This window comes from Notamacropus eugenii, chromosome 5 (assembly GCF_028372415.1).
Source record: "Notamacropus eugenii isolate mMacEug1 chromosome 5, mMacEug1.pri_v2, whole genome shotgun sequence".
Taxonomy (NCBI): domain Eukaryota; kingdom Metazoa; phylum Chordata; class Mammalia; order Diprotodontia; family Macropodidae; genus Notamacropus; species Notamacropus eugenii.
Window position 1 is genome coordinate 327,225,774 of NC_092876.1, and position 27,387 is coordinate 327,253,160.

General features: G+C 37.6%; 1 protein-coding gene across 3 annotated transcripts in view; it reads left to right on the plus strand.

Annotated features, from left to right (window-relative positions):
• The window catches only part of NMNAT3 (nicotinamide nucleotide adenylyltransferase 3), a 144,235-nt gene that overhangs the window by 76,888 nt on the left and 39,960 nt on the right, over nucleotides 1–27,387 (plus strand). For all 3 annotated transcript variants that reach the window (XM_072613515.1, XM_072613514.1, XM_072613512.1), the window contains one exon: nucleotides 13,506–13,656. In XM_072613515.1, the coding sequence (XP_072469616.1) occupies nucleotides 13,506–13,656 (151 nt within the window). The remainder of the gene's footprint in view (nucleotides 1–13,505; nucleotides 13,657–27,387) is intronic.

Sequence of the window (27,387 nt, forward strand, 5' to 3'; positions counted from 1 at the left end):
GCCCTAGAGAAGTTCACAAATCTTGTACTGATGAAAATGATTGCCCTTGGTACTAAAACATTTTGTTGTCAACCCAACAAAAACCAACTTGGTATTTTTTGTTGTTGTCAAGAATAAGAGTCTGGTCAAGAGGTTTGTATTATGAAAGATGTTTATAGAAACCATTTCCATTCTGCTTAAAGCAGTCAGCTTTATGTCTATAATAAACAGTGATGTTTCAGTTTCTTTAGTTCCCTCAATGCATCCATAGTAGCTCACCATAGGGAAAGGTAAAGCGACCTCCTTATCTCTTATCTAGCTTATTGCATGACATTTTGGATTATGACACTTTACTTTCTTGGCCTCCTATTTGATACCCTGGAGAGGGTCAATGAAGATGCAGTCTGACACTTCGTTTGATTTTGATGTTCCTGATGCATCTGAAACCAGTACATAATCTAGAGACAGGGTCATTATTTTTGAAATAGTAGCATGATATCTTTTAGATGTGAAGATGACACTGAATTCACCATAAGTAAGAGATGACCTTGGAGTTTTGTTTTGTTTTGTGTTTTCTAATGATGGGTTCCACTGAGGCTTGACACTGTTTTACTTGAGCCCCAAAGCATTTATGAGAAAGATGGCCAGGATTAGTCTAGCAGTTTATAGATACGAAAAAGAGGAAAACTAACAGAACCAGGGTGATGGGGCAGTCTACAGAGGTTGGAAAAGTACTTTAGAGTTGGGTTGGAAAATCAAAACTAGAGGCATGTCCTCATACTCTCTGTGTTTGGAACAGGCAAACTGCTCAGCCACCACTGTACAATTATTATCTGTAGACAGGCAGAGGTAGAGGTAGCTGCTTTTATGGGTAATCTAGAGTTTAAGTATATGGTGTATCTAGATGTACTACTTTTGCGGTCCTGTGCTGTCTTGCTCTGTCCATAGTTCTGACCCAATTTTGTCCATCACCGTTCTTTCCACAGTGTCCAGAAAGTGGCACCATCATCCACATGGACAGTCAGCCTCTGGCTGCCATGAGCAGTGCAGTTCTTGGCTTTCCCTACCCTAGGACTTTCAGTAGATAAGAGTGGCTGTCCTTCCCCAGTACTTCTTCCTATCCTAGATCTTCCATAGTTCCATGCAGTTTCACTCTACCTATAGCTCTTACCCAATCCTCCACAGCCATTAGCAGGTGGAGCACATTATCTGTTTTTACATTTCTCACTCAGAAGTGTATCTCACAGGTGAAGCTTCCCTAGCAAAACCTATTCCATAATTATAAGGGAATACTGAATAGTAGGTATCAGACACTCAGCTGGCTGCACCTAACCCACAACCCTTCTGAGTGAGTCCTGTAGCAGATTAAAATGCAATTTGGAAATACTTGACAAAATAAATAAGAATGTAATAAACATGGATAATATTAATATGTGGTTTTCTTGGTCAATGTGTGCCTATAGGGCTCTTTATGTACAGTTTAGTGGCTCCCGTTTCTATCTGAGTTTGACACCACTGCTATAAAGTTCCCTTATCTTGGTCAGTTGTAATATACTATCAGAAATGACATCCTGATCTGAATTTATCTGTGGCGCTACAGTTCTCTCTGATCTCTGGCCTCAGAGAAACTAGCCTAGAAATATACAACACTACATTTTTTTAAAATTAATTTTATTTATTTTCAGTGTTCCACAATTGCTACTATATAGCTTAGATTTCTTTTTCCTTCCCTCCCCTGTACCTTCCCCCTCACTCCCCAAGATGGCATACAATTTTACATAAGTTCTACACATACATTCCTATTAAATACATTTTCACCATAGTCGTGGTACATAGAAGAATTGAAATGAATGGGAGAAATCATATAACAAACCAAAACATAATACAAAAGAAAATGATCTGCTACATTCTACAATTGAATTCCATAGTTCTTTCTCTGGATATGGAAGGTATTTTGCCTTAAAAGACCATTGGGAATTTTTTTTTTAAGTCCTTTCATTGCCATGAAGTTCCTCTACCAGAAAAAAACTCTTGCACACTGTGGTCATTGCTGTACACAAAGTTCTCCTGGTTCTGCTCCTTTCACTCAGCATCACATCATATAAGTCTTTCCAGGCCTCTCTGAAGTCATTCTTATAGCATAGTAGTATTCCATTACATTCATATACCATAACTTATTCAACCATTCCCCAATTGATGGGCATCCCCTTGATTTCCAGTTCTTGGCCACCACAGAGTACTGCTATAAATATTTTTGTACATGTGGAACCCTTTCCCATTTTTATGATCTCTTGGGGATACAGTCCTAGAAGCGATATTGCTGGGTCAAAGGATATGCATATTTTTGTAGCCCTTTGGGCATAGTTCCAAATTGCCCTCCAGAATAGTTGGATCAGCTCACAGCTCCACCAACAATAATTAGTGTTCCAACTCTCCCACATCCTCTCCAATATTTATCATCCTCCTGTTCTGTCATGTTTGCCAGTCTGACAGGTGTGATGTGGTACCTTAGAGTTGTTTTGATTTGCATCTCTCTAATCAATAGTGATTTAGAGCATTTTTTCACGTCTATAGATATCTTTAATTTCTTCCTCTGAAAACTTCCTGTTCATATCTTTTGACCATTTATCAATTGGGGAATGACTTGTATTTTTGTACATTTGACTCAGTTCTATATTCTAGAAATGAGGCCTTTATCACAGACACTAGCTGCAAAAATTTTTTCCCAGTTTTCTGCATCCCTCCAAATCTTGGTTGCATTGGGTTTGGTTGTGCAAAAACTTTTCAGTTTAATGTAATCAAAATTATCCGTCTTGCACTTCATAATGCTTTCTATCTCTTCTTTAGTCAAAAATTCTTCCCTTCTCCATAAATCTGATAAATACACTATTTCTTGCTCTACCAGTTTGTCCATAGTATCTCTTTATAGCTAGATCATGTACCCATTTGAACTTTATTCTTGTGTACAGTGTCAGGCATTGGTCTACGCCTAGTTTCTGCCACACTGTTTTCCAGTTTTCCCAGCAATTTTTGTCGAATAGTGAGTTCTTATCCCAGAAACTGGGGTCCTTGGGTTTATCAAACAGTAGATTACTATAATCATTGCCTACGGTGTCTTACATACCTAGCACATTCTACTTGTCTACCTTTCTGTTTCTTAGCCAGTACCAAGTGCTTTTGATAACTGCTGCTTTATAATACAATTTGAGATCTGGTAACACTAGATCACCTTCCCTAGCATTTCTTTTCATTAGTCTCCTTGATATTCTGGACCTCTTGTTCTTCCAGATGAATTTCAATATTGTTTTTTCCAGCTGTAGAAAATAATTGTCTGATAGTTTGATTGGTATAGCACTAAATAAATATATTAATTTAGGTAGAATTGTCATTTTTATTATATTGGCTCGGCCTACCCACAAGCAACTGATGTTTTTCCATTTACTTAGATCTGACTTTATTTGTGCAAAAAGTGTCTTGCAATTGTGTTCATATAGTCCCTGGGTTTGTTTGGGCAGGTAAACTCCCAAATTTTTATAGTGTCTACCCTAGCTTTAAATGGGATTTCTCTATCTCTTGCTGTTGGGCTTTGTTACTAATATATAGAAATGCAGATTTGTGCGGGTTTATTTTGTAACTTGAAACTTTGTCAAAGTTGTTTATTATTTCAAGTAGTTTTTTACTTGAATCTCTGGGATTCTGTAAGTATATCATACCATCTGCAAAGAGTGATAATTTAATTTCTTCTTTGCCTATTCTAATTCCTTCAATTTCTTTATCTTCTCTAATTGCTGCAGCTAACATTTGTAGTACCATATTGAATAATACTGGTGATAATGGACATCCTTGTTTCATCCCTGATCTTATTGGAAATGCATGTAGCTTATCTCCATTGCATATAATGCTTGCTGAAACTTTTAGGTAGATACTGCTTATTATTTTATGGAAAGTTCCCTTTATTCTTATGTTCTCCCATGTTTTTAATAGGAATGGGTGTGGTATTTTGTCAAAAGCTTTTTCTGCATCTATTGAGATAATCATGTGGTTTCTGTTAGTTTTGTACAACACTACTTCTTTTAAGGAATTTCAGACATGGCAAATATTAATTTTTATTTCAGACATGGTGAATTTTATAATTTAATGTTCTATCTCCCCTAGCATCCAGGCAGTACCTCTTACTCTCATGAGTTCCTGCTCCAGACAGCTCCCATTTCCCTCAGCACCACTTCTGTTGCCATATGGACCACACATGCCTCCAAAACTAACTGGAAAAAGTTATTCAGAATACCTAGGACCACCAATAATGGAGGGATAGAACTTGGAAAGAACTACATACCCATCCTGAGGATGAGAAAATCTCACTGTTCCTGTTATATGAACATCAATACTTAAAGGATATATAACTTTGTTAGTGAGACTGCAACTACTGGTTTAGATTGCAGCTCTTCCATGACCTAGTAGATGATCTTTGAGAGTTGTTGTGGTCGAAAAATTTGTCACCTTGCAGCCATCCTGGTGATGAATCTTTCCAAATACAGACTAGTCTTCAGATGATAGGTATAATAGTCTGTCACAGAGTCTATACATAACACTTTTCTAGCTTGGTGTAAAATCTGCCAGATTTTCTACCTTATTGGCATAGCCTGCAGGTAGCCTTAAGCTACCTCCATACTGTAGTGGACATTGTAATAGGAATGACTTAAGTGGAAGAATACTAACAATATTTCAATATTTCAATGGATTTGTTTTCTTATTTACATGGTTGCTCCCTCTCATGGTGCAAATTACAATCCACCCCTACTTTCTCATCCTGTGAGATTATTATCCACGTCCTCCCATAAATCCTTAACAGAGGCTCCAACCCAATATAGTTTAGGATTTTCTTTTTATCTCTTAACATTAAATGGGTATCAATATGTAGACTTTCTCTGTGTTTAGCTCTCATTCCTGCTGCATGACTCACCTCTCCTTTTCTGTTCATATGTCTCTGATACTTTCCACAGTTTTGCATGCAATTTGTAATATGCTATGGCCTGTTAATAGCTATCATGTGTCTCTCCATTGCCTTTTGGAGAGCACTTAATTTTGATTCTTTGGAGATTGTGGTATTACATGATTGATATAGTCAGCATATTTCTGACCATCCCCTCCTTGCCACTGAAGTCACTACTAGAATTTTTGTCCCTCTGCAATGGATGTTGGTGTAGTTATCTTCATGGTAACCACTTTTTGCTCATGTACATCATAAACATGACAAGGAAAAGTGACCAAATGTCCCATGAGCTAATGTTTCTTGTGTTTAAATACATGATACAATCAACTCCTTTTATTCATATTTCCAAAGAGAACTCATGAATCATTCCTCCATTTTGCTCTTTACTTATTTTTTGTCTCATGACTTCATTTTACAGGGAGGACATTAATATTGAAATAATCCATTTCTTACAATGAACATCAGTGTGTTGATCATCAGACAAGAATCTTATGTTCAGAGTACCAGGAGTTAAATTAAATTAAAATATTTATGGATAATCCAAAATACTCTGTGAATATTAATACTCTTAGTCCCCTTTTCCACCTTTTCACCACCATCACTTCAGTACTAAATAATAGTCAACCTGATTGAACTTTTCTATACTTAGCTAGACTGCTCCTTGAACAGTAGTAGTCACAGTCTATTGCCAGGACAATTCTTGAAGCCTTTCCATTGTGGTGAACTTTGCAAGGATTTGCATTCTTCTAGTTTCACCTTCAGAAATCCGGGTGCACCTCTTTATCACAATGAGTCATTGCAATGTTTTTTTGATAGAGAATAATAACATTAATTCATATTTGTATAGTACTGCATGATTTCAAAGTACTTCAAATATGTAATCTGACTTGATCATCATAATCCTATAAGATAAAGAGCACCAATATTATCATCCACACTTTACGTATGAGAAAATTGAAGCCTCTAGAAGTTAAGTGACTTGATGAAGGTCACATGTCTACAAAGTGGGGCAGCTGTGAACCAAACTCATGTCATGTGATTTCAAATGGACTATAATACCTGTCAAGGAACATGGTTTGTTCTTTTATTTAGAAATATGATTTATTTATCTACCTTGATTTGAATTAGATTCCAAAAGGGCAGATGTTCACATATCCACTTAAACTTAGTAAATTCTTTATCACCCAATGTTATGATATGTCCTCTGTTATCACTTAAGTTCCTGTTGACAATTAACTTTTCATTAATCCCTAAAATAGCCCTGTCCATACCCAGATTATGTTTTTTAATGCTTAGTTTCTATCAACATTTTTATCAGTAGCTTATATGAAGACATAGATGCCATATTTGTCAATAAATTTCTGTTATATTAAGCATATAATGTAGCCAAGGTAAGAATTTTGACTGTGTTTCAACCATAAAATTGCATTTCCTAGCATGCTAACATTTTTAAGTACAACTTGTATGATTGCTTCTCATCCATTTAGTCTAAGAATGTTTGCATGCTGGTCACCACAGACCTGAAATTTAGTGGGGGGGGGGGGGGGAGGGCATATCTCCTTGTTTAAAAATAAGCCATTTAGCCTACATGAGGAAGGAATATAAAAGGAAGAGACCGATTAAATGTCATTTTTGTGCATCAGCTTCACACTTGGATCCTGTTCAGATGTTGCTGTAATTTACAGTTTCTGGTAGCTTTGGAAAAATAGATAGAAATTCCAGTTTTCCTAAGATTCCATAGATAGATGTTTTAATGGGTCTAGAAATTATATTTTGCCAAAATGAAATAAAATTTTGAAAGGTTTGTTCATAGTTGTGAATAATGGTTATCTTATTCTGATATAGTCATAATGATGCTGTTCTTACAAATAGCTCAGAACATTTTGCAAATAAGAGCTCGTTGAACTTTACAACAATCCTGGGAAGAAGATCCCAGCTACCTTTTTTACCGGCATTATTCTTGCTCAGCATGTAATGCTTCTGTTGACTGAATGTAGTGCTAAGCACTGAGAGAGACATGCTAAGAGAATAAATCTCTTAATCTTTATTATGTAGTTAGGAAAACTAAGTTACAAATATCTCGGGCCAATTTCCCATGTCTAAGCATCAAATCAGAGGGCAAACTAAAGAGCTCTCCCTGGCTCTGATGATTTAGCCCCAAACCAACAGAAGGGGGAGCTAGATAGTACAATGGATAAAATGCCAGCCCTGGAGGCAGGAAAGCTCATTTTCCTGCATTTGAGTCAAGTCTCAGATATTTATGAGCTGTGTGTCCCTGGGAAAATCACTTAAGGAAATGGCAAACTATTCCAGTGTCTTTACCAGGAAACCCCCAGGTATGGTCATAAAGAGATGAACATGACTGAAAAATGACTGAACAACATGCAACAGACCAGTCACCCTGGACAAAAGAAGTTTCACTTGATAAAGAATTATGGCAGTTATCATTCTTCATGCCCAAAGAGGAACAAAATGAACTTAGTTATGTTGGAGTTAAGGTATAGCATGTCCAGCGATGGCTGATCTGAACAATATGAGCCCAGGTTGGGCCCAAAAGTCTGTATGAACATTGAAGTATAAATGTTTAAATTTGCACATCTCACTTTTTTGTTTTTTGTTTTTCGTTTTGGTTTTTTTTTTGACCTGTTGCAGTTTTGCTTTGCTCATAGAGTACAACTCCTTCTTTGATATAGGCATGCCATGCTGGGTGGTCCTGTGACAGTGTCTCCCCTGTCTCACAATCGTTTCCAGAGTTCTTCAGAGAGACCCTGGGAGACTTCTTCTATCACTTCTTTTTACCTCCATGTGAGCATTTGCCTTGCATTAGTTCTCCATAAAATAGTCTTTTAGGTAAATGTATGTTTGGCATTCAAACAATGTGACCAGCCCATCAGAGTTTCTCTCTCTGCAGTAGAGTTTAAATGTTTGGCAGTTCAGCTTGAGAAAGGACCACCTCAGTGTCCAGTACTTTTTCTTGCTAGGTGATCTTCAGAATCTTCCTAAGACAATTCAAATGGAAGCAGTTCAGTTTACTGACATGCCACTGGTTTCACGGGCATACACAATGAAACCAGCACAATGACTCTGTAGACTTTCTGTTTGGTAGACAATCTAATACCTCTTCTCTCCACACTTTCCTTTGGAGCCTCCCAAACACTGAACTAGCTCTGACAGTGCATGCATCAACCTCATTATCTGTGTGTACATCCCTGGAAAGTATACTGCCAAAGTAAATGAATTAATCCACAGCATTAAAAATTTCTCCATTTGCTATTAACTAGTAGTTCCATTTATAGATCATATGATGCTGGCTGGTAGAGAACCTCTGTTTCCTTGGTATTGATTATCAGGCCAAAATTAGCACAGGTGGCAGAGAATCAATCCATACTGTGTTGCATCTCACCCTCAGAGGCTGCATTGAGTGCACCATCATCTGTGAATAAAAAGTCACACATCTGCTCTCCCTCCACTTCAGTCTCAACTTCTAGCCTTTTCAAGCTAAACAATTTACCATCAGTGCAATAGCTGACCTTGATACTGTTTTTGTCTTTGTCAAAGACATCCAACAACATCACTGAAAACATCATGCGAAAAAGAACGGGAGCAACCACACATCCCTGGGGTAACTGGGAAAGTGCAAGAGCCTATGCAAGCATACCTTCATGAAACTGAAGTACAATACTGATAAACTTCTCCAGGCAACCAAATTGTGCCCATAAGCCCTCTTGACTGACAGTATCAAAAGTCTTGGTCAGATGGAAGGACATTTTGTACAGATCTCTGTTCTGCTCCTGACATTTTTCCTGGAGTTGTTGAGCAGCAAACACCGTATTGACCATTCCTCAGCCCTTTCTGACGCCACACTCGTTCTCGGATAGAAGACCATTTTCCAGGTAAAGGATCAGCCTACCAAGGAGCACTCTGGGAAGAATGTTGCCAGCCCTCTCCCACCCCCGTGATTGTCACAGGACAACCTATTTCCTTTTCCTTTATAGAGATGGACAGTGGAGGCTCCCTTGAATTCCTGGGGGAGAAGCTGTTCTTGCCATATAACTGGGAAAACTTCAATCATCTTTTTTATGAGCACCGGACCTCCTGCCTTGTAAATCTCAGCTGGAAATGAATCAGCACTGAGTGCTTGCCACACAAGAGAATCTGAAAGGCATGTAAAACCTCTTCTTTACTTGGAAGTTTGACTAGAGAAGGATTAGCTTCAACCTGAGGTAAATGGTCCATGGCTTCAGCATTGATTTGTTCAGCCCGTCTCTCCAGGATCATGTCTTTATCACTAATCACTGTGGCTCTATCAGCTCTGAGTAGTTGAGATGCACCATAGGTCTTTGGCCCATACGTAACCTTTAGGACATCATAAAAATGCTTTGGATTGTTACTGTCAGCATAAATGTGAATTTCATCGGCCTTCTTACTGAACCAAGAATCCTGAACAGTAGAGAGCTAGTACTGATGGAATCCAGAATGTGAGGTACTTGGGACTTGTACTAGCATAAAGGCTGATGTTCTTAGGAAATTGGCTCACCATTCCACTCCTGATAAGCAAGGACAAGATCATCCTGACCCTGAATGTGTACCCCGAGGTTATTACGCAGAACGAACTAAGATATGGAAGTAAAAGATGGAAACTAAAAATGTTCTCATTAGAATAACCTTGCTTGCTTGCTTGAGAGAGTGTATAATCTTGACCCTCAGATCAATAAATCAGTCATGTACCAGTCATGTACAGATGGTACAGGCTCGCCTAGCCCCCGCTGCTGTTATCTTTCTTTTCTCTCACCGCTGTGCCTCTGATCAGCCTGTTGCTGGCACTGAACCTCTCTAAGTTTCACTTGTACTTTACTTTTGTTGGAATTAAATGCTGCCTTCTTAGAGATGAATGAACTGTCCTCCTGATAAACCCTGTGGAATTCTCATTTGTACACACACACACACACACACACACACACACACACACACACACATACACATAAGTAGATAGATACACACATGCATACATATACATATATTAGATAGACAGACAAGTTGGGTGGCTACTGCTTAGGAACCTTTTTACATAATTCTTGGAAAGTACAAACCATGACAGGAACTGGGGCAAGCATAACAAGAAAGGTGAGACTGCAAAGGCTTCAACTTTTTTCTCCTACCTTGCAAATTCAAAGTTCTTTGGAACTGGAAAAAGAAAAATAAGGTGGCCAAAGGAAAAGGCAGTTTGACCTGCCCATTGAGTATTCTTTTTTTTTTCTCTTTAATCTCTCATGTTTGTTAAAATCCAGAGGGAAGACTGCCACCTTTACTCTCTTGAATTTAACATACTGCCGGTGTTTGGGTGTCTGATAGTTCTTCACTGAGGTTACAGGAAGATATAGAAATAATGAGGGAATCTCGAATGTCTTTTAGTAAGCTTCCCTGTATTTGGTAGTTGGGCCAACCCCTTAGTTCAGGTTCTTATCATCTCTTACATGTTCATCCTGCTTCGGGTCTCCACTCATTTCAGTCTATGCTTTGTAAAGCTGCCAAAGAAATTTCCTTATGATGCATTCCTGACTATGTTACTGCCCTGCTTGATAACCTCTAATGACCCCCTATTACCTCTAACATAACATCTATTGTATCTAATGCACTAACAGACTTATGCTAATTTTTGTACACTCCTGCCTAGGAAGAATTTGTTTACCATATAACAGGAGATAATTACAGAAGATCAAACTAGCTGAAGAGACTTGCTCTGGTGGACGTCAGATGTCTAGGACTCAGCAGCAGTGTGACAAAGAAAAGAGGTAGTTTCCTGTGGCAGTCTGTTTTTATGGGAACTACTGAGGACTCTAGCTTCACTTAACCTCTGGCCTAGACCTAACTGCTTTATTCAAGAAGATGTGTAGGTTATATTGTGCAGTATTGACAAGATGACAGAAAGTAGAACTATTCCATTCCTGTTTGTAGAAAAGACAAGGCTATGAGAAAAATTGAAACCTGTGATTGGTGAAAAGATGATAAAGGAATACCTAGCTACTTGAAATTAGCTTAGATCTGTCAGCTTGGACAGATTACATTCCCAGTGTCAGAACCTTGTCATGTCAAAGCATTACAACCAGTGAGGTCAGGATGGCATTTGTGTCCCTGTCAGCAGCTAGTAAGAACCAAAGCTATCAAGAGATCAGGTAGAGTGAAACAGGGCACTAGGCAGGGAACCAAAGTGCAATAAGAATAGGACAGCAGTGGGAAGACAAACTAACTAGGAAAATGGAATCTAAGAAACTAGGATCAAAGTCACGAAGAAGTCAGATTTCATGAAAGTAGGTCACCATAGAAACAAGCTGTTCTGTTACAAGTTGTTGACTATATATTTGACTGTGCTCCAGAGGCATAGGAGCCTTCTCTAACTTGGAATGTTAAATGGACCAATATTTGGAAAGCTAGAGTTCTAATACAAAGATCATTAAAGAACTTGCAGACCTGTTTGCCAAGCCACAGGTGAGTGATCTTTACAGAATCCTGGAAAATGCTAGAGTTGCCAGAGACTGGAAACTGACAAATGTATGGATTTTCAGAAAGGGAAGAAAGTGGATTCTGTTCATCTTCAATTGTCAACTTTGATGTTGATCCTCAGAAAAATTTAGAATGGATTATTAAATGGTTGATCTGTAAGCACTTAGAAAGCAAAACTAGTTATTAGGTGTAAGCACAAGCTCACTAAGAACAAGTTTTTCCAGACTAACTTTCCCCTGACTTTATTTTCCTCATGGCTGATCACTTCATTGCCAGACTCATTGGCCTTCATCCTTCGTGAGCTCTCTGCAGTATTTGACACTATTTACCACTTTCATCAGGATACTGTCTTTACTTTGGGATTTTGTGACATTGCTTGCTTCTAGGTCTCCTCCCTGAACTCTCGGTCTCTTTTCCTGGATCTTCATCCATATCATGTATCCCCAAGGCTCTGTTTTAGATCCTCTTCTGTTTCCTCTGCCTCAATCTCCTCAACTGTAAAATCAGAATAATACTAGTAATATAACACCTCTCTTTTGGGGTTGTTGTGAGGATCAAATGAGATAATACTTGTAAACTTTTTTATAACAGTTCCTAATGCATAGTAAGTGCTTAATAAATGCTTTTCTCTCATTCCTTCTCTCCTCCACCACCCCCATGGCATTTTATAATAGGAAAGAAGTGCAGCAAAGTCGGAGTCCATCAGTTGGGGTATGGATAAATCAATTACTGTACTTGAATGTTGTGAAAGGACCGGTGATCTCCCTGAGGCAACTTCTTTCTTCCACACACAAAATATAGAAGCATTGTCTAAAAAAAGATAAAGCTGCCCCTGGAACCCGTTGGGTGCCAATTTCTCTGATGTGACTTCCTAGACATCGAAGGGAATAAAAATCCCAGCCATGAGTCTCTCAGATTCATTGGGTACCTAAGACCACACAAGTTGCCATATATCAATGACCTAATGACCAGACACTTTTCCATATGGAGATGAAGGAGCCTGCATCCAGAGAAGTTAATTATATCCTTATTCCACATCCTTTCTGGACCTCCTCCTTAGAGGAGGTTTGTATTTGCATTTACTCCTGAGAACCTCCTCCTTTGTTAAGGGTCCAGTGATTTACAAAGTGCCTTATTTCATCCAAAATTGAATGGAAAGTAAGAGAGTGGTAGCATTAGAGCTGTGCCTCCAATAAACAGAATATTGCCATGCTGTAAGAAATTATGGATATGATAAATAGAGAAGCATAGAAAGACTTACATGTAGTGATGCAAATGAAGTAAACACAACCAAGAAACAATATGCACAATCACTAAATAGTGTAAATAGAAACAACCGCAACAGTAACAACAAAATCAAAACCAAATGCTGCAAAATTCTGAGGAGCAAGATTTTCCTCAAATAAAAGATGCAAATCTGTACCTCCCCAAATCCTTTGCAGAGGAGTGAATTTTTGCATATAATGTTAGATTTTTTTCAATGCATGGGTTAGTTTTGCTAAACTTTTTTTTTCTTCTTCATTTCAATTTATTATAAAGGATGACTGTGAGTGGTGGGGGAAGGATTGCAATGAGAAATGAACCTGATCTTAAAAAATATCACTAAAATCCATTTAATTTTTTTTTTTAAATAGGCTGCTTGTCGTGATTTAATTATATTGATAGCACTGAAGCCGAATCTGGATGACCATTCTCAGGAATGCTGTAATAGGAATTCAGCAAATCAGGGAGGGGTTTTTTAGAATTGCTTCCATGGTTCCTTCAGACTTCCAGGTTCTGTGATTCCTTTGTTGATGCCAAAGCATACATTTGGAGGGTCTTCTCTGGACCTAGTTGAATGTTAATTGGTAGAACTGAATATTCACATATTTTATTGTATCTGAATGTTAAGTGTGTATTTCATAGATACACACTGTCATGTAGGATTTTTGCCCTAGCAGTCACACCAGTGATAAATAACTGCTTTTCATTATTATGAAAAACTGATTCGAAAAATATTGTGGCAGTGTGTATTGACTCTCATTTTTCCTTTTAGATGAGATGTGCTTCTAAGCAAGATTTCGATGCTCCTGACAAAATGAAGTGCAAGATACCAGTTATTCTTCTTGCCTGTGGCTCCTTTAACCCTATTACAAATATGCACCTGCGTTTATTTGAAGTGGCTAGAGATCATCTTCACCAAACAGGTCAGCAAAATAAATCTTTTGTTGTTGACAGTGCATTTAGATTGAATAAAGTTGACATTTTAGATTCTTTGAGTTTGGGCTATTATTGTTAAAAACTATTGTATTAGGTTAGTAATTTATATCGTCTCCAGGAAAATGTACTGACTAAAAAAAAAAATACCGTGCCATTTTTAGTATTTTTTCCTAGCTGAATAATACTTAAGCAGGTCATATTCCTATCACATTGAATACGAAGAGGTTAGTACTTCATAGAACATTCAGTCCCATCATTTCAATTCCAGTTTAAAATATGTAATAAAATTAGAAAGTGAGGCATGTACTTTGTAACTCCTATCACAGGATGAGTACCCAAGCACATTAACTGATGGTGATATTGACATTTTCTCTTTCGTGACCATAGCCTTTCCAAAGGTCACATCTAAAGAATTAATAGCCAGACACACACACACACACACACACACACACACACACACACACACACGTCTATGGGAGATCTTGAAATGTGTACTTTGTCAACAAGAGACAAAATACATGTTTGTATTTTTGACTGTAGTCAGATAGATATGTACATACATGGATACACAGATACTTGGATAGATAGAAAGACAGACAGATCTATATATATATTTTTCTATAGCTATAGATATCTCACCCTCAGTCCTGTTCTTATTTCCATCCTTTTTCACACATACATTTTTGGTCTGAACTTGTGAAATTCATCAGTATGGAGGGGGAAGGGGAGACTCTATTGAAACTCCCTTCTTAGCTGTAGACAGTTTTTATAGAGTCGCCCAGGATGATAATAAGGTTATATGATTAACTCATATCTGATACATGTCAGAGGAGGGACCTGAACACAGTTCTTCTGACTCTAAAACTAGTCCTCTATCCACTATACCACACTGCCTCTCATCAGTCATATAGATATAATCCAAAATGCCTGACACGATCGAGCAATTAGGATAGACAGCTTTAATATAAATGTTGGGAGTGATCCTCTAAAATGTGTGGTATGTATTGACATACAAAATAATCTGTTTTGATCCCTCTGTTAATAAACATTTAACACTGGAAAGGGAGATCACAACATAGTGAGGGAAACAATATTCAAACAACTACGTAGAAACAAACTACATATAGGACAAATTAAAAATAATCAACAGAGGAATGGTAGTGGAATTAGAGGTGAAAGGCTTCCTGCAGAAGGTGGTATTTTTGCTGGGACTTAAAGGAAGTTGGGAGGTGGAGATTAGGAGGGAGAGTGTAAAAAGTATTTGTTCATTTTGGGTATTTCTTTCAACTGATATAACTTGAAATGGTACTTTTAATACAGAACTAATTCCCAATCACTTTTTTTGCAGAAAGAACCACAGGCACCAGTAACCACTTAAAATTATTATTAAAGAAATTTCATGAATTCGCATGTTTATTTGAAAGTATATGTCTTTTTTTTGTTAATATGTAATTAATTTAGTGTTCAAGAAGAGAAAGCAGTGCCTAATTATTTTTCTTTTTAAAAAAAAAAAAACTTTTTTTACATTATTTTCTAGTGTGGTTGGTAAACTTTGTAAACATGAAACTGATTTTTGCCTGCTAGGAAAGTAGAAAAAGTCATAGAATCTTTCTGTCTGTATGGCTGTCCCTCTCTCTCCCTCCATCTCTCTCCATTACACACACACACTCTCACTCTCTCCCATTCCCTCTTTCTTATTCTCTCTCTGTGTCTCTCTCTTTCTGTGTCTCTCTCTTTCTCTCTCTCTCTCTCTCTCTCTCTCTCTTTCTCTCTTTCATCTTATCTCATTTTAGATTCTCATTACCATCAAACAGCATTATAGATTTAATATGCAAGAGTAGGACAGTCAACGTTTTATTCCATGAGATAAGTAAATGTCATATTACTAAACATATCGCACAATCATAGAGTTAAAGGAACATTAGCTATCATCTTATGCTCTCCCCTCATTTTACAGATATGGACATTGAGGCACAGAGAGTTCAACCCCTACAGGTATTAGGTAACAGAGCCAAGATTTGAACTCAAGTTCTGTGATACCAAGGTCAGGCCCCTTTTCATTGCACCATAAGACCTTCTATGATGTCTGTTACCAGCATAGTTGGACAAGGTTTTTTTTGTAGTTTTTATCTTTGTTGCTTTGTCAGAATTTATTCCTTTACAAAAGTGGTATGTTCTAGGATCTGCCCAAGTTCCCAGAAAGGATATTCCTGAACTATAGACTAGAGGGACTTCCTAAAGCCATGATGACCTCAAGTTGTACAAATCCTTCAGTTTTGAATAGATCCTTGAAATATGGATTCACACAGAAGTGATACATCACTTGTGTTTTGTTAGAGTTAGAATAGACCCACCCCAACCTAAACCAGAAGAACATTATCAACAAATGGTCATCCACCCTCCACCTAAAGAATTCTGGAACAACTCATCAACTGAAAAGGCAACCCATGATACCTTATCCAACAAGTCCAGACCTACCTCTCTGCAACTTCTACTCATTACTCCCAGATCGTTGTCCTTGCTCCACACAGAGTAAATCTTATGCCTTTTATTGCCTCTTGATTTTGTTGTGATATAGAGTGTAATTATTTATTATATTATATTTTGTATTGTATTTTTTCATGTGCATTCACAGATTTAAGGTGTAAATTCCGGGTTTTTTTTTTTCAATTTAAAAGATATTCATGAATATAGTGACCACTGACCTGTATTTAATATACTCTCAGGTATATCTTTTATAAATCAATCTTTGTATCATTTTAATTACCCTAAGAGAACTTCCGTAATTATAAGATTAAGTCATATATCCAAAAAGAGAGGAATCGTTATCCACATTGATTTAGGAATGAATTCTAGGTTTTTGTCTACAATAGAGCACAGAAGACATTTTTACCCATTTTTGTGTGTCCTTTAAAGTAATTCACCTGGATGTGATATATTTGTTTAATGTGCTATTGAGAAATAGAAAACCAAGCCTATCATAACTAGTGTCAGTATTTTTGTTATCTATCTAGCAGTGATGGTGGTGCTGTACCTGACCTGGTTAGCAAACAGTTGTAAGCCATCCTTATTTGTCATTATATTTTTGTGGACCATGCTACTCCCCTTTTAGATTTGTCTTTTTATCAAAGCTATTCCTTTAGCTCTTTCGCCCGGAAGTAGCTTTCCTTTCAAACCAAGCCAAAGAAGAAGGCACAAGCCTCACCTCAATGCCAGCTAATCTCAGTAACTACTATTGCTGATTCATTAACTAGAGGAACCTCAGCATAAATGTTCTCTCTGCCCAGGGGAAGTTATAAAAATGAACCATTAACTCTCTTCTATATATCTGAGCCCTCAGAGAAAATAATGCTTTGCAAAAATATTGAAATTTTTGTCTCCTTCCCAGTAAATGCTTTAATCACCACCTTTCAACTGTATTCCAACAATAATGTACACAGATCTGATCACAATTGCCATTTTAAGAAACAAAATAAATGTAAATACAAAAACACAAAAATTTAAGAGAAAAAATTCTCCCCAACTTGAGGAAATACATCAAGTTTAAACTCTCTCTGGAAAGAGGGAAGAGAAGGAAGGAAGGGTAGAAGGAAGGAAGGGTAGAAGGAAGGAAGGAAGGAAGGAAGGAAGGAAGGAAGGAAGGAAGGAAGGAAGGAAGGAAGGAAGGAAGGAAGGAAGGAAGAAAGGAAGGAAGGAAGGAAGGAAGGAAGGGAGGAAGGAACGGAGGAAGGAAGAAAGGAAGGAAGCAAGGAAGGAAGGAAGGAAGGAAGGAAGGAAGGAAGGAAGGAAGGAAGGAAGGAAGGAAGGAAAGAAGGAAGGAAGGAAGGAAGGAAAGAAGGAAGGAAGGAAGAATGGAAGGAAGAATGGAAGAATTTATCACTCAGCTCTATTTGCAGTCCAAGTAATTTGATGATCTGCCCACACAACCTTGGTATAAAGATTGGTGTTAATTATATCATGGCAACTACTACCCTCCAAGTCTTCCCCTCTCCAGGCTCTACGTGACCTCTCTACTTCCTAAAATTCTTTATGATGGGAATGACAAGACGGTTTAACATATTCTGTCATGTATTTATATTGTACATTCTATCAGGTTACAGCATATGTGCATTTTCATAGAATACATTAAATTGTGAAACTGTAAAAATCCGTAGCTTTGTTACCAGTCAAGTTGGATAAATATTATCAAAAAGAATCCTATGAAACACCTCAAAACAACAATGGAAGTGAATAAAATAAGTTTCTAATAGATCCAACAAAAAAGTGAAGAGTATCTAACATTTCATGTTTGATCCAGAGCAACTGCTTTTACTGAGGAAACAGAACTCTCTATACTTCATTTTATCATTTAACATTCAAAACTGCATTATATAGTGGCAAAGTTCGCCTAAAAATCATCAAAATGGACACGTTAAATGTAGGCACTGTTTGCAAATACCTTTAAAGAAATTCTTAAAAACTCTTCAGAGATACTCATGATTTTACAGACCATAGTTTGCAATGCTGGCCCAAGTCTAATATTCTTTCCTACCTCTAAAACTAGGAGTTTTAGTGTATTTTATGTCATGAGTCTTGTTGGCATTCTGATAAAACCTATGGTCCCCCTCTCAAAATATTTTTAACTACTAAAATATATTGTTTGACAAGAAAATCAATTATATTGAAATGCAGTTATCAAAAAAAAAAATTTTAAGTTTACAGATCCTAGGTTAAGAATTTCTGCTTTAAATTGAGTTTCCTGGTTTGTCAGAACTTGAGTAAGAAGAGATTCTCAATCTTTTCTTTTATACTCATTCAATCAATAACATTTATTGAGTGCTGTACTTGACAATAGGGGTCTGTTTCATTCCAGCAAGAGAGAATAAATTACTCTCCATTTCAGGTACATTATCCTTTGAATTGGGTGGAAAAGTGGGTGGGAAAAGGTTGACAAATGAAGGCCAGTTTACTAAAGTTGGAGCTGGATACACCTTTTTCTAGAGTGGGTGGGGTGAAGGGAAGCACCATGAAGCTGGTGTGGGTTTTGTAATCAAAACTAATCTAATCAACAAACTGGTATGCCTGCCAAGATGAGTGAATGACAGGCTCATGACAATACGATCGCCACTTGCAGGAAAACACCATGCCACCATCATCAGTGCCTATGCTCCCACCATGACAAACCCTGATGAAGCCAAAGGAAAATTTTATGAAGACCTATGTGCCAAAAGAGGACAAGCTTATAATTCTGGGTGGCATTAATACTAGAGTATAATCAGACTAGCAGACTTGGCAGGGAGTCCTAGGGAGGAATGGAGTTGGAAACAGCAACAGTAATGGTCATTTACTACTGCAGACATGCATCACATGGCCTTCTCATCATCAACACTGTCTTTCATTTACCTAAAGGCAATAAAGCTTCATGGATGTACCCTCACAGCAATCATTGACGTCTAATAGACTATGTGATTGTAAGGAGAAGAGACAGACAAGATGTGAGAGTGACAAAGGCAACGTGTGGTGCAGAGTGCTGGACTGATCATAGACTTTTCCTTTTCAAGCTAAATATTTGTGTTCATCAAAAGTGCCCCCCCAAGGCAAAATGACTACCAGAAGAATTAATGTCAACAAATTAGAGCTCTTCTCTGAGCATGAACACTTTGTTGCTAACTTGGAGGGAAAGTTGAATCAACACATAGTTGGCAACAGTGGAGCAGAAAAGGAGTGGGCAGCTTTCAGAGATTTGGTGTACAGCACAGCATTTGCTCATCTGGATCAGAACTCTTACAAACACCAAGACTGATTTGATGAAAACGATAGAGAAATTCGGAAACGGCTAAACAAAGAATGAGAACTCCACAGGATATGCCAGCAGGATAGTTCATCCACTTGTAAGAAGGCAGCATTTAATTCCATCAAAAGCAAAGTACAAGCAAAGCTTGGAGAGATGCAGGATTCCTGGCTCAGTGAGAAGGCAGATGAAATTCAGTTTTATTTTGATAGTAACAATCCAAAGCACTTTTATGATTTCCTGAAAGCTATTTATGCACCAAAAACTAATGGCTCATCACAATTTCTCAGTGCTGATGGAGCCACATTGATTAGTGATAAGAACATGATCTTAGAGAGATGGACTGAACACTTCCATAGTGTTCTCAAGAGACCATCATCAATCAGTGCTGAGGCCATTGACCTCAGGTTGAAGTCAGTCCCTCTTTAGATGAACTTCCAACTGAAGAAATGGTTTTGAGGGCCATTAAACTCCTTGCATGTGGCAAAGCATCTGGTGCTGATTCTATTCCATCTGAGATTTACAAGGTAAGGGGACCATCGCTCATACAAAAGATGACAGAAATTTTCCAGGTTATATGGCAAGAGGAAGTTATCCCCCAGGAGTTCAGATGCCTCCATTGTCCATCTCTGTAAAGGTAAAGGGAATAGATTTGTCCTGAGACAATCACAAGGGGGTCTCTCTCTTAATCATTGCTGGCAAAAATCTTGCTAGAGTCCTTTTTTTATAGACTGATCCTTCACCTGGAAGATGGTCATATACCTGAGAGCCAGTGTGGCTTCAGAAAGGGCTGAGGAACAGTCGATATGATGGTTGCTGCCCAACAACTCCAGGAGAAATGCCAGGAGCAAAACAGAGGTCTGTACACAATGTTTGTAGATGTAACCAAGGCCTTTGACACTGTTAGTTGTGAGGGCTTATGGAAAATTATGTCAAAATTTGGTTGCCCAGAGAAGTTTATCAATATTGTACATCAATTTCATGATGGCATGCTTGCCTGGGTTCTGGATAGTGGACAATCTCTCATGCCTTCCCAGTCAACCAGGGAGTGAAACAGGGCTGTTGTTGACAAATGCGTTCAATGAGGAAGAAGTACCATACTGATGGTAAGTTCAAGACCAAAGTGGAGGGAGTGTTGGTGCATGATTTTCTGTTTGCAGATGCAGCCTCTGAAGCTGAGATGCAACAAAGTATGGATCAATTCTCTGCTGCCTGTGCTAATTTTGGTCTAATAACACCAAAAAAACACAGGTGCTCCATCAGCCGCCACTACACCATCCATACATGGAACCATTGGTTACAACAAATGGAAAAGTTTTGAATGCTGTGGATAAGTTCACTTACTTTGGGAGTGTACTTTCCAGGGATGTACACATTGACAATGAGGTTGACGCACACATTGTCAGAGCTAGCTCAGCATTTGAGAGGCTCCGAAGAAAAGTTTGAGAGAGAAGAGGCATTAGACTGACTACCAAACTGAAGGTCTACAGAGCCATTGTGCTGACTTTATTGTTGTATGCCTGTGAAACATGGACAGTCTACCAGCACCTTGCCAGGAAACTGAATTGCTTCCATTTGAACTGTCTTAGGAAGATTCTGAGGATCACCTAGCAGGATAAGATACCAAACAATGAAGTCCTTGCTCGAGCTGAACTGCCAAGCATTCAAACTGTGCTTCAGAGAGTGCAACTCTGATGGGTTGGCCACGTTGTTTGAATGCAAAATGTACACTTACCAAAAAGAATATTTTATGGAGAACTCACATGGGGCAGGAGATCACATGGTAGCCAGAAGAAGCGATAAAAGGACACTGTCAAGATCTCTCTCAAGAACTTTGGATTTGACTGTGCAACATGGGAGACATTGGCACAGGATTGCTCAGCATGGCATGCCCACATTAGAACAGGTGCTGTGCTGTATGAGCAAAGTATAATTGAGACAGCACAAAGTAAACACAGGATGTGCAAATTTGGAGTATCCACCTGAAAATATTCACACGGACTATCTGTGCCCAACCTGTGGTAGAGCATTCTGAGCTCGTATTGTTCTGATCAGCTACAGTTGGACACACTGAAATTTCACCTTATCATGGTGATGTCATTTTAGTAACTACCCAACATTTGGATTGGGTGAGATATGGGTGGGGGAGGGTAATAGTGCCTACAATAAGCTAACACAGAAATAGATTCATATCCATTAATAAATATCACAAGGCATGAGATATGAACGCATCTCTAAACTTAGACTATTTCTGGGCTACTAAAGAAAATAGTGGCATTTAATGAGTACAGTATGGATGTAAAAGTGTTATTTGTATAATGGAAAGAGTGCTGCAATTAGAAATCAGGAAATCTGGATTCATGTCCTAATTCTTATACTTACTAATCATAGCAGTTATAATCAGAGAGAATGGGAGTTTGCGAGATAGAGAAGGCACAAGGTTGAACTGTGGAATATCCATGTTTACAGAATAGAAAGAATAAGAAAAGCCAGTGCAGACAGAAAGTGATTTCACAGTTAAAGAGATGAGAAGATCAGGTTGGTGTAGAGCCAGAGAAACCAAGAGAGTAAAAGAGACATAAGGAGGTTGACAATGTCATATATCTCAGAAAGATCAAGGAATGAGAAAAAGTCATTGGATTTGTCTGGTAGAATATCATTAGTGACCCTTGAGAGAGACTTTTCATTAGGGTAATTGGAATGAAAATCACATTTCAAGGGTTAAGGGTGGAACTATACTACAAAGCAGCAATTATTAAAATAATTTTCTGCTAGTTAAAAAATAGATTGATCAATGGAACAGATTGGGTGTACAACATATGAAAGGAAATGAACATAGTAGCATAATATTTGATAACTCCAAAGACCCCAACTTTTGAGACAAGGACTCACTATTTAATAAGAACTGTTAGAAAAATTGAAAACTAGTTTGGCAAAAATTGGGTTTAGAACAGCATCACGTATAGTACACCAATATAAGTTCCAAGATGAATACATGACCTAGATATAAAAGGTCACAGCAGGAAATACGTATCATTTCTGTGAATAGGGGAAGAGTTTATGACCAGACAAGGGACAGAGAAGATCACAGATGATAAAATGGACAATTTTGATTACGTCAAATTGAAAATTTTAATGTTTAATGTGTCTAAAATTAGACGGGAAACAAATCAGGGAGAAAAATCTTTTTATCACATTTCTCTGACAAAGATCTCCTATTCAAAGGAACTGATAAAAATACATAAGAACTAAAGTCATGCTACAATAGATGAATGGTAAAAAAGAATGTGAGCATGGTTCTTAAAGAAAGAAATCTAAGTTACCAATGGCCATATGAAAAAATTCTCCAAGTCACTGATAGTAAGAGAAATGCAAATTAAAGATTCAAGGTTCCACCTCATACACATAAATTTGGACAAAAAATGAGTTGTGGAAGTTGCTGTGGTGATAGGGAGGAAAATACATACACCATTAATGGGACTCTGAATTGTTCCATCCATTCTAAAAAGCAACTGGATCTATACCTAAAACATCACTAAATTGTGCATTTCCTTTGACCCAGTGATAACTCCATTAGGCTTACTCTCCAAAGAGATCAAATAAGGAGGAAAAGGACCCATATTCAACAATTTGTATAATCACCTCTTTTTGTAATATCAAAGAACTGGAAATTCAGGAGTGCCCATCAGTTGAGGAATGGCTGAACTAATTGTGCTATCTGAAAGGAATGGTATACTAGTGATAAAAGATACAGCTTCATGCAAACCTGGGGAAACATTTATGAACTGATGCCAAGTGAAGTAAGCAAAACCAGGAGACTAGTTTATACAATAATGATAGTATTGTAAAGAAAAACAACTTTGAAAGACTTAAGAATACTGATCAGTGTAATGACCAATCACAGTTTCAAATGACTGGTGATGAAATTCTCTACCCCACTCCTGACAGAAAAGTGGATTTATGATATAGAATGAGATACTCATTTTCTGCCAAATGGCAGAGAAGTCCAATGTGGAGGATTTATTTTGCTTGACGGTACGTAGCTGATATAAAGTTGTTGTTTTTTTCTTTCCTTTTCAGTTTAGGGGGAAAAGAGAACAATGAGACATGGTTATAGATAGATTTACCAAAATAAAAACAAAGAATAGGGAAAAAAGGTCATTGAAACCTTTTTAAATGCATAAAAAAGATCAGTAGAAAACAATCAGGCCAGCTTCAAAAATATCACATTAAATTTATTATACTACAAAAATAACCAAATTGTCCATAATATAGGTTTTTTGCTTCAGGAAAATTCTCTTTTTCCATTATGTGTATGGAAATATTCTTATTTGGTTAGTTAAGTTCAGATTTTTTAAAAAGATGGAAAGAAAGAGCAAGTGTACATAAAAAATGAAAGTAGCCACTGTAGATCATTCTTTCTAAGAAGATATTTTGGTCTTAAGCACTATCAGTGTCAAAAGTTGGGTTCTTTGTTTTGCTTTATAGGATAAAGGAAATCTGAACATGATTACAGACAGAAAGAGACCAGTGAAGGAAGACACTATGCCTAGTGGAAAAAGTGTGCAGAACTCATGGCACAAGGAAAGAGAGGGTGAAAATAAGGTCACAGGTCTTAGAGGGGTTAGCCCTAGAAAGGAAGGATGGAAATTTTTCTCTTAAACAGTATGAAAAGAAAGTGGGAAGCTAGGTGGCTCAGTGGGTAGAGTGCCAGGCTTACGGAGACTCATCTTCCTGAGTTCAAAACTGGCCTCTTATTATTATAATATTATTATTGTTATTAATTTTGTGACCCTGGGCAGGTCACTTCACCCTGTTTGCCTCAGTTACCTCATCTATAAAATAAGTTGCAGAAGGAAATGACAAACTGCTCCAATATCTTTGCCAAGAAAACCCCAAATGGGGTCACAAAGAGTTGGATATGACTGAAAAACAATAAACAAAAAGTATGTAAAGTTAGAGTTGGATAAGTGGTGGTAGGAGGTAGAAGAGAGAAGAGATAAGAGAGTTTACTCCAGATGTTCTCAATGTCCTCAGTGAAGTATAAGGCAAAGTTGCCTGCTGAGAATGAGAGAAAAGATAGAATTGGATCTTTTCTCTGTCCTGGACTCCCTGCTGCTGTTTCCTCATCCACTTGGGCATTCACTGGCCTCAGTGTAATAAGTGCACCATGGGATATAGTCTGTTCACTTCACCTTCCCTGGATTGACCTCCAATTTAAGAAAAGTTGGAAATGCTTGACTTCCTTACTAAGTGTAACATTTTATACTATAGTGATTAGATCAGTTTTATTTAGTATTCCTATATCTATACAAAGAAGTAAGAAAATAAAATTTTTTCTGATATTTTTATTATCAGTCCATGAAACTTTATGAGATTAGTTTCTAACTAGCATGCCCTATATACTGTCGGTGCTGTAGAATGAATTGCATCATAAAGATAACAATACTATCCTTTTCTTCCTTTGGCAACCTCAAGAAGAAAACAAAAAGATGTTTTATTGCTCCCAATTTTTTTCCTCTAAGAGTTTAAGTCAAAACTGAAGAGTATTTATTGTAATAACGTTTAAACTAACAATTTTCTTTGGTGAAAGAAAATGTGTACTCCCTAGTGTCTGATCAGTGTCCAACATGATGAATTTCACAGTAGCTACTGTTGTGACTTTAATTTTGATTTTCCATTACAAAATGTATGTTGAGAGAATTAAATACCTCATGATAAGGTGGTGCAATATAATCTAACGATAAGATTGAAGGGTAAGCTATAATAATTCCATTTAAGACTGCAACAGTGCCAACTTCTATGCTCCTGAGCTTTAGAGGATACCAAGAAACCTAAAATAAATATTCTGTAAACTCAGTATGTTATTTTAATATTGAACTAGCTCAGAAAGTTTTTTAATCAAATAGAGCCATTTAATATATATATTCATGGATAATTTTTCAGGCTGTTCTGAAGCACTACTCATTTATACATTTCTAATTTAAATCACTTTTTTCTGGAGAAGACTGATTAGAAGCATTGAATCAATGATGTTCAAATTCCAACAGTCATTCTAGATTATTTTTTTTTCATTTAGATAAAGAGCTTGAGGATTTGGGGGTGTAATTATTTTATCTGAAATTCCTTAGAGTGTCAATTTTAACTAACAACAAGCCAACATTTTTCTTGCCCTTGTAGTTCTTCTCTGGTAAGTTACCAATTGAAGTAGGGAAGTCATAAGATTTAGAGCTGAAAGCAACATGAGAGATCCCTTCAACTTTAATTTACAGACAAAAATCTTAGTCCCAGAGAGGTGAGATGACTTGTCCAAGTTCTCACAAGTGTAATAAATAAAAGATTTTAAAAGTTGTTCTTAGGAAAATATGATTTTTTATGCCTTATGCAATAGTGCTTTGCTGTAACAATGCTCCTAGGTTACATGTTTTGGGATTATTCAATATTTAAGTACTTTATAACAAGGTCTTCAGCTTCTTCCTTTGGACCCCATTCAACTCTAACCCCTGTTCTATTATTAGCAAACTCTTCTTTATCCTGAATCTCTTTACTTTGCACTCTCTCCGTCTTGCACTTGTAGAAACCTAAATCTCCAAAAGATAGCACTTCCCTGGCTATTGTCCCCAGGACTGGGGCCCTTCCCACCCTCTAACCCCCAATCACTGGTTCAAGAGGAAGAGTCAAATTCCTTGCTCCTTATCTCACTTACATGTTGGTGCTTTGCCACCCTCACTCATTAACCCCTCCTCTTTGTTTGCTCTATCTTCATCATCCACTTCAATCCTTGTTGCAATCCTCTACAAATTTCCAGCTCAGTCTCCCTCTTTTCTCAAGGTATTCATTAACTGATACACACTCGTACCCTTCACCTTAACTCTAGCCTTCATGATTGGTGACTTCAGATTACACACTGATGTGATATCCCCTTGAATGTCCTGATCTCCCATTTCTTAAACTTCCATGACCTCCATTATCATTTCACCTCAGCCACCCATGGGGATGGTAATACCCTTGATCTTACCATCACTCAAACTCCAAAATCTCTCTTTGAAATTACAGCTTGCTTGCCCTCAGTTTCTCCCCTTGCCTCAAAAGCTATCCTTTTTCTTCATCATGAACTCCATTCTCTCTACCTCTCCTTGTTCTTTCAGTTCACCACCCCTACTCTGGCCTTCCTTCACAGTCTTGACCCTATTCAACCTGCCACTTGAACCAATTCAAGCCTGCATCTTGAATACCGTGCCTTCTTGTCTGATCTCCAGTTATGTTTTGCCAAACCTCAACCCTGGGTTATCTTCTTGGCTTAACATTCTCTTCCACTTGTATGCTACCAATACCCCTTGGAGAAAGTCATGAAAGTACTACCTGGGTCTACTAAAAATTCATGATGTCTAATATCAATTGCATTATCATTGCTGCAGCAATTATTTTTCCCTGATAGTATCTATTCCAAAACCTCCTTTCTCCTCCAACCTCCTCCAACATTTTTCTATACCTCCTATATCTCAGATAACGGAATGTTAATTCCTGTTTTACTGAAAAGGGGACCATATGTTGCAAATTCTTTCCTCCCTACCCTGCTCCTCCTCCCAGTCCTCTGTATTCACTCTTCCTTTACTAGTCTTTGGTAAAGAGATACTTGTTCTCTTTGCTTTAGCTAACCCATCTGTTTCTCTCTCTTTCTATCCTCTTCTATCAATCATGTTCTTTCTTCTCAATTTCTTTATTCACTGATTCATTCCCAGTCATTTACAAACATACCTAGGTATCTCCCATACTTGGAAATATTATGTTGCCAGATACCAGGGACTTCTTAAGCTAAGGTTAACCTACTTGATCAATAGCATACAATTAATTGATGGGAGAGAAGGAACCAGAATCCAAGTCACCTAAATCCATTTTTGAGTAATGAGCAAACTTAACTTTTGGCTTATTCATCAGGAACTATAAC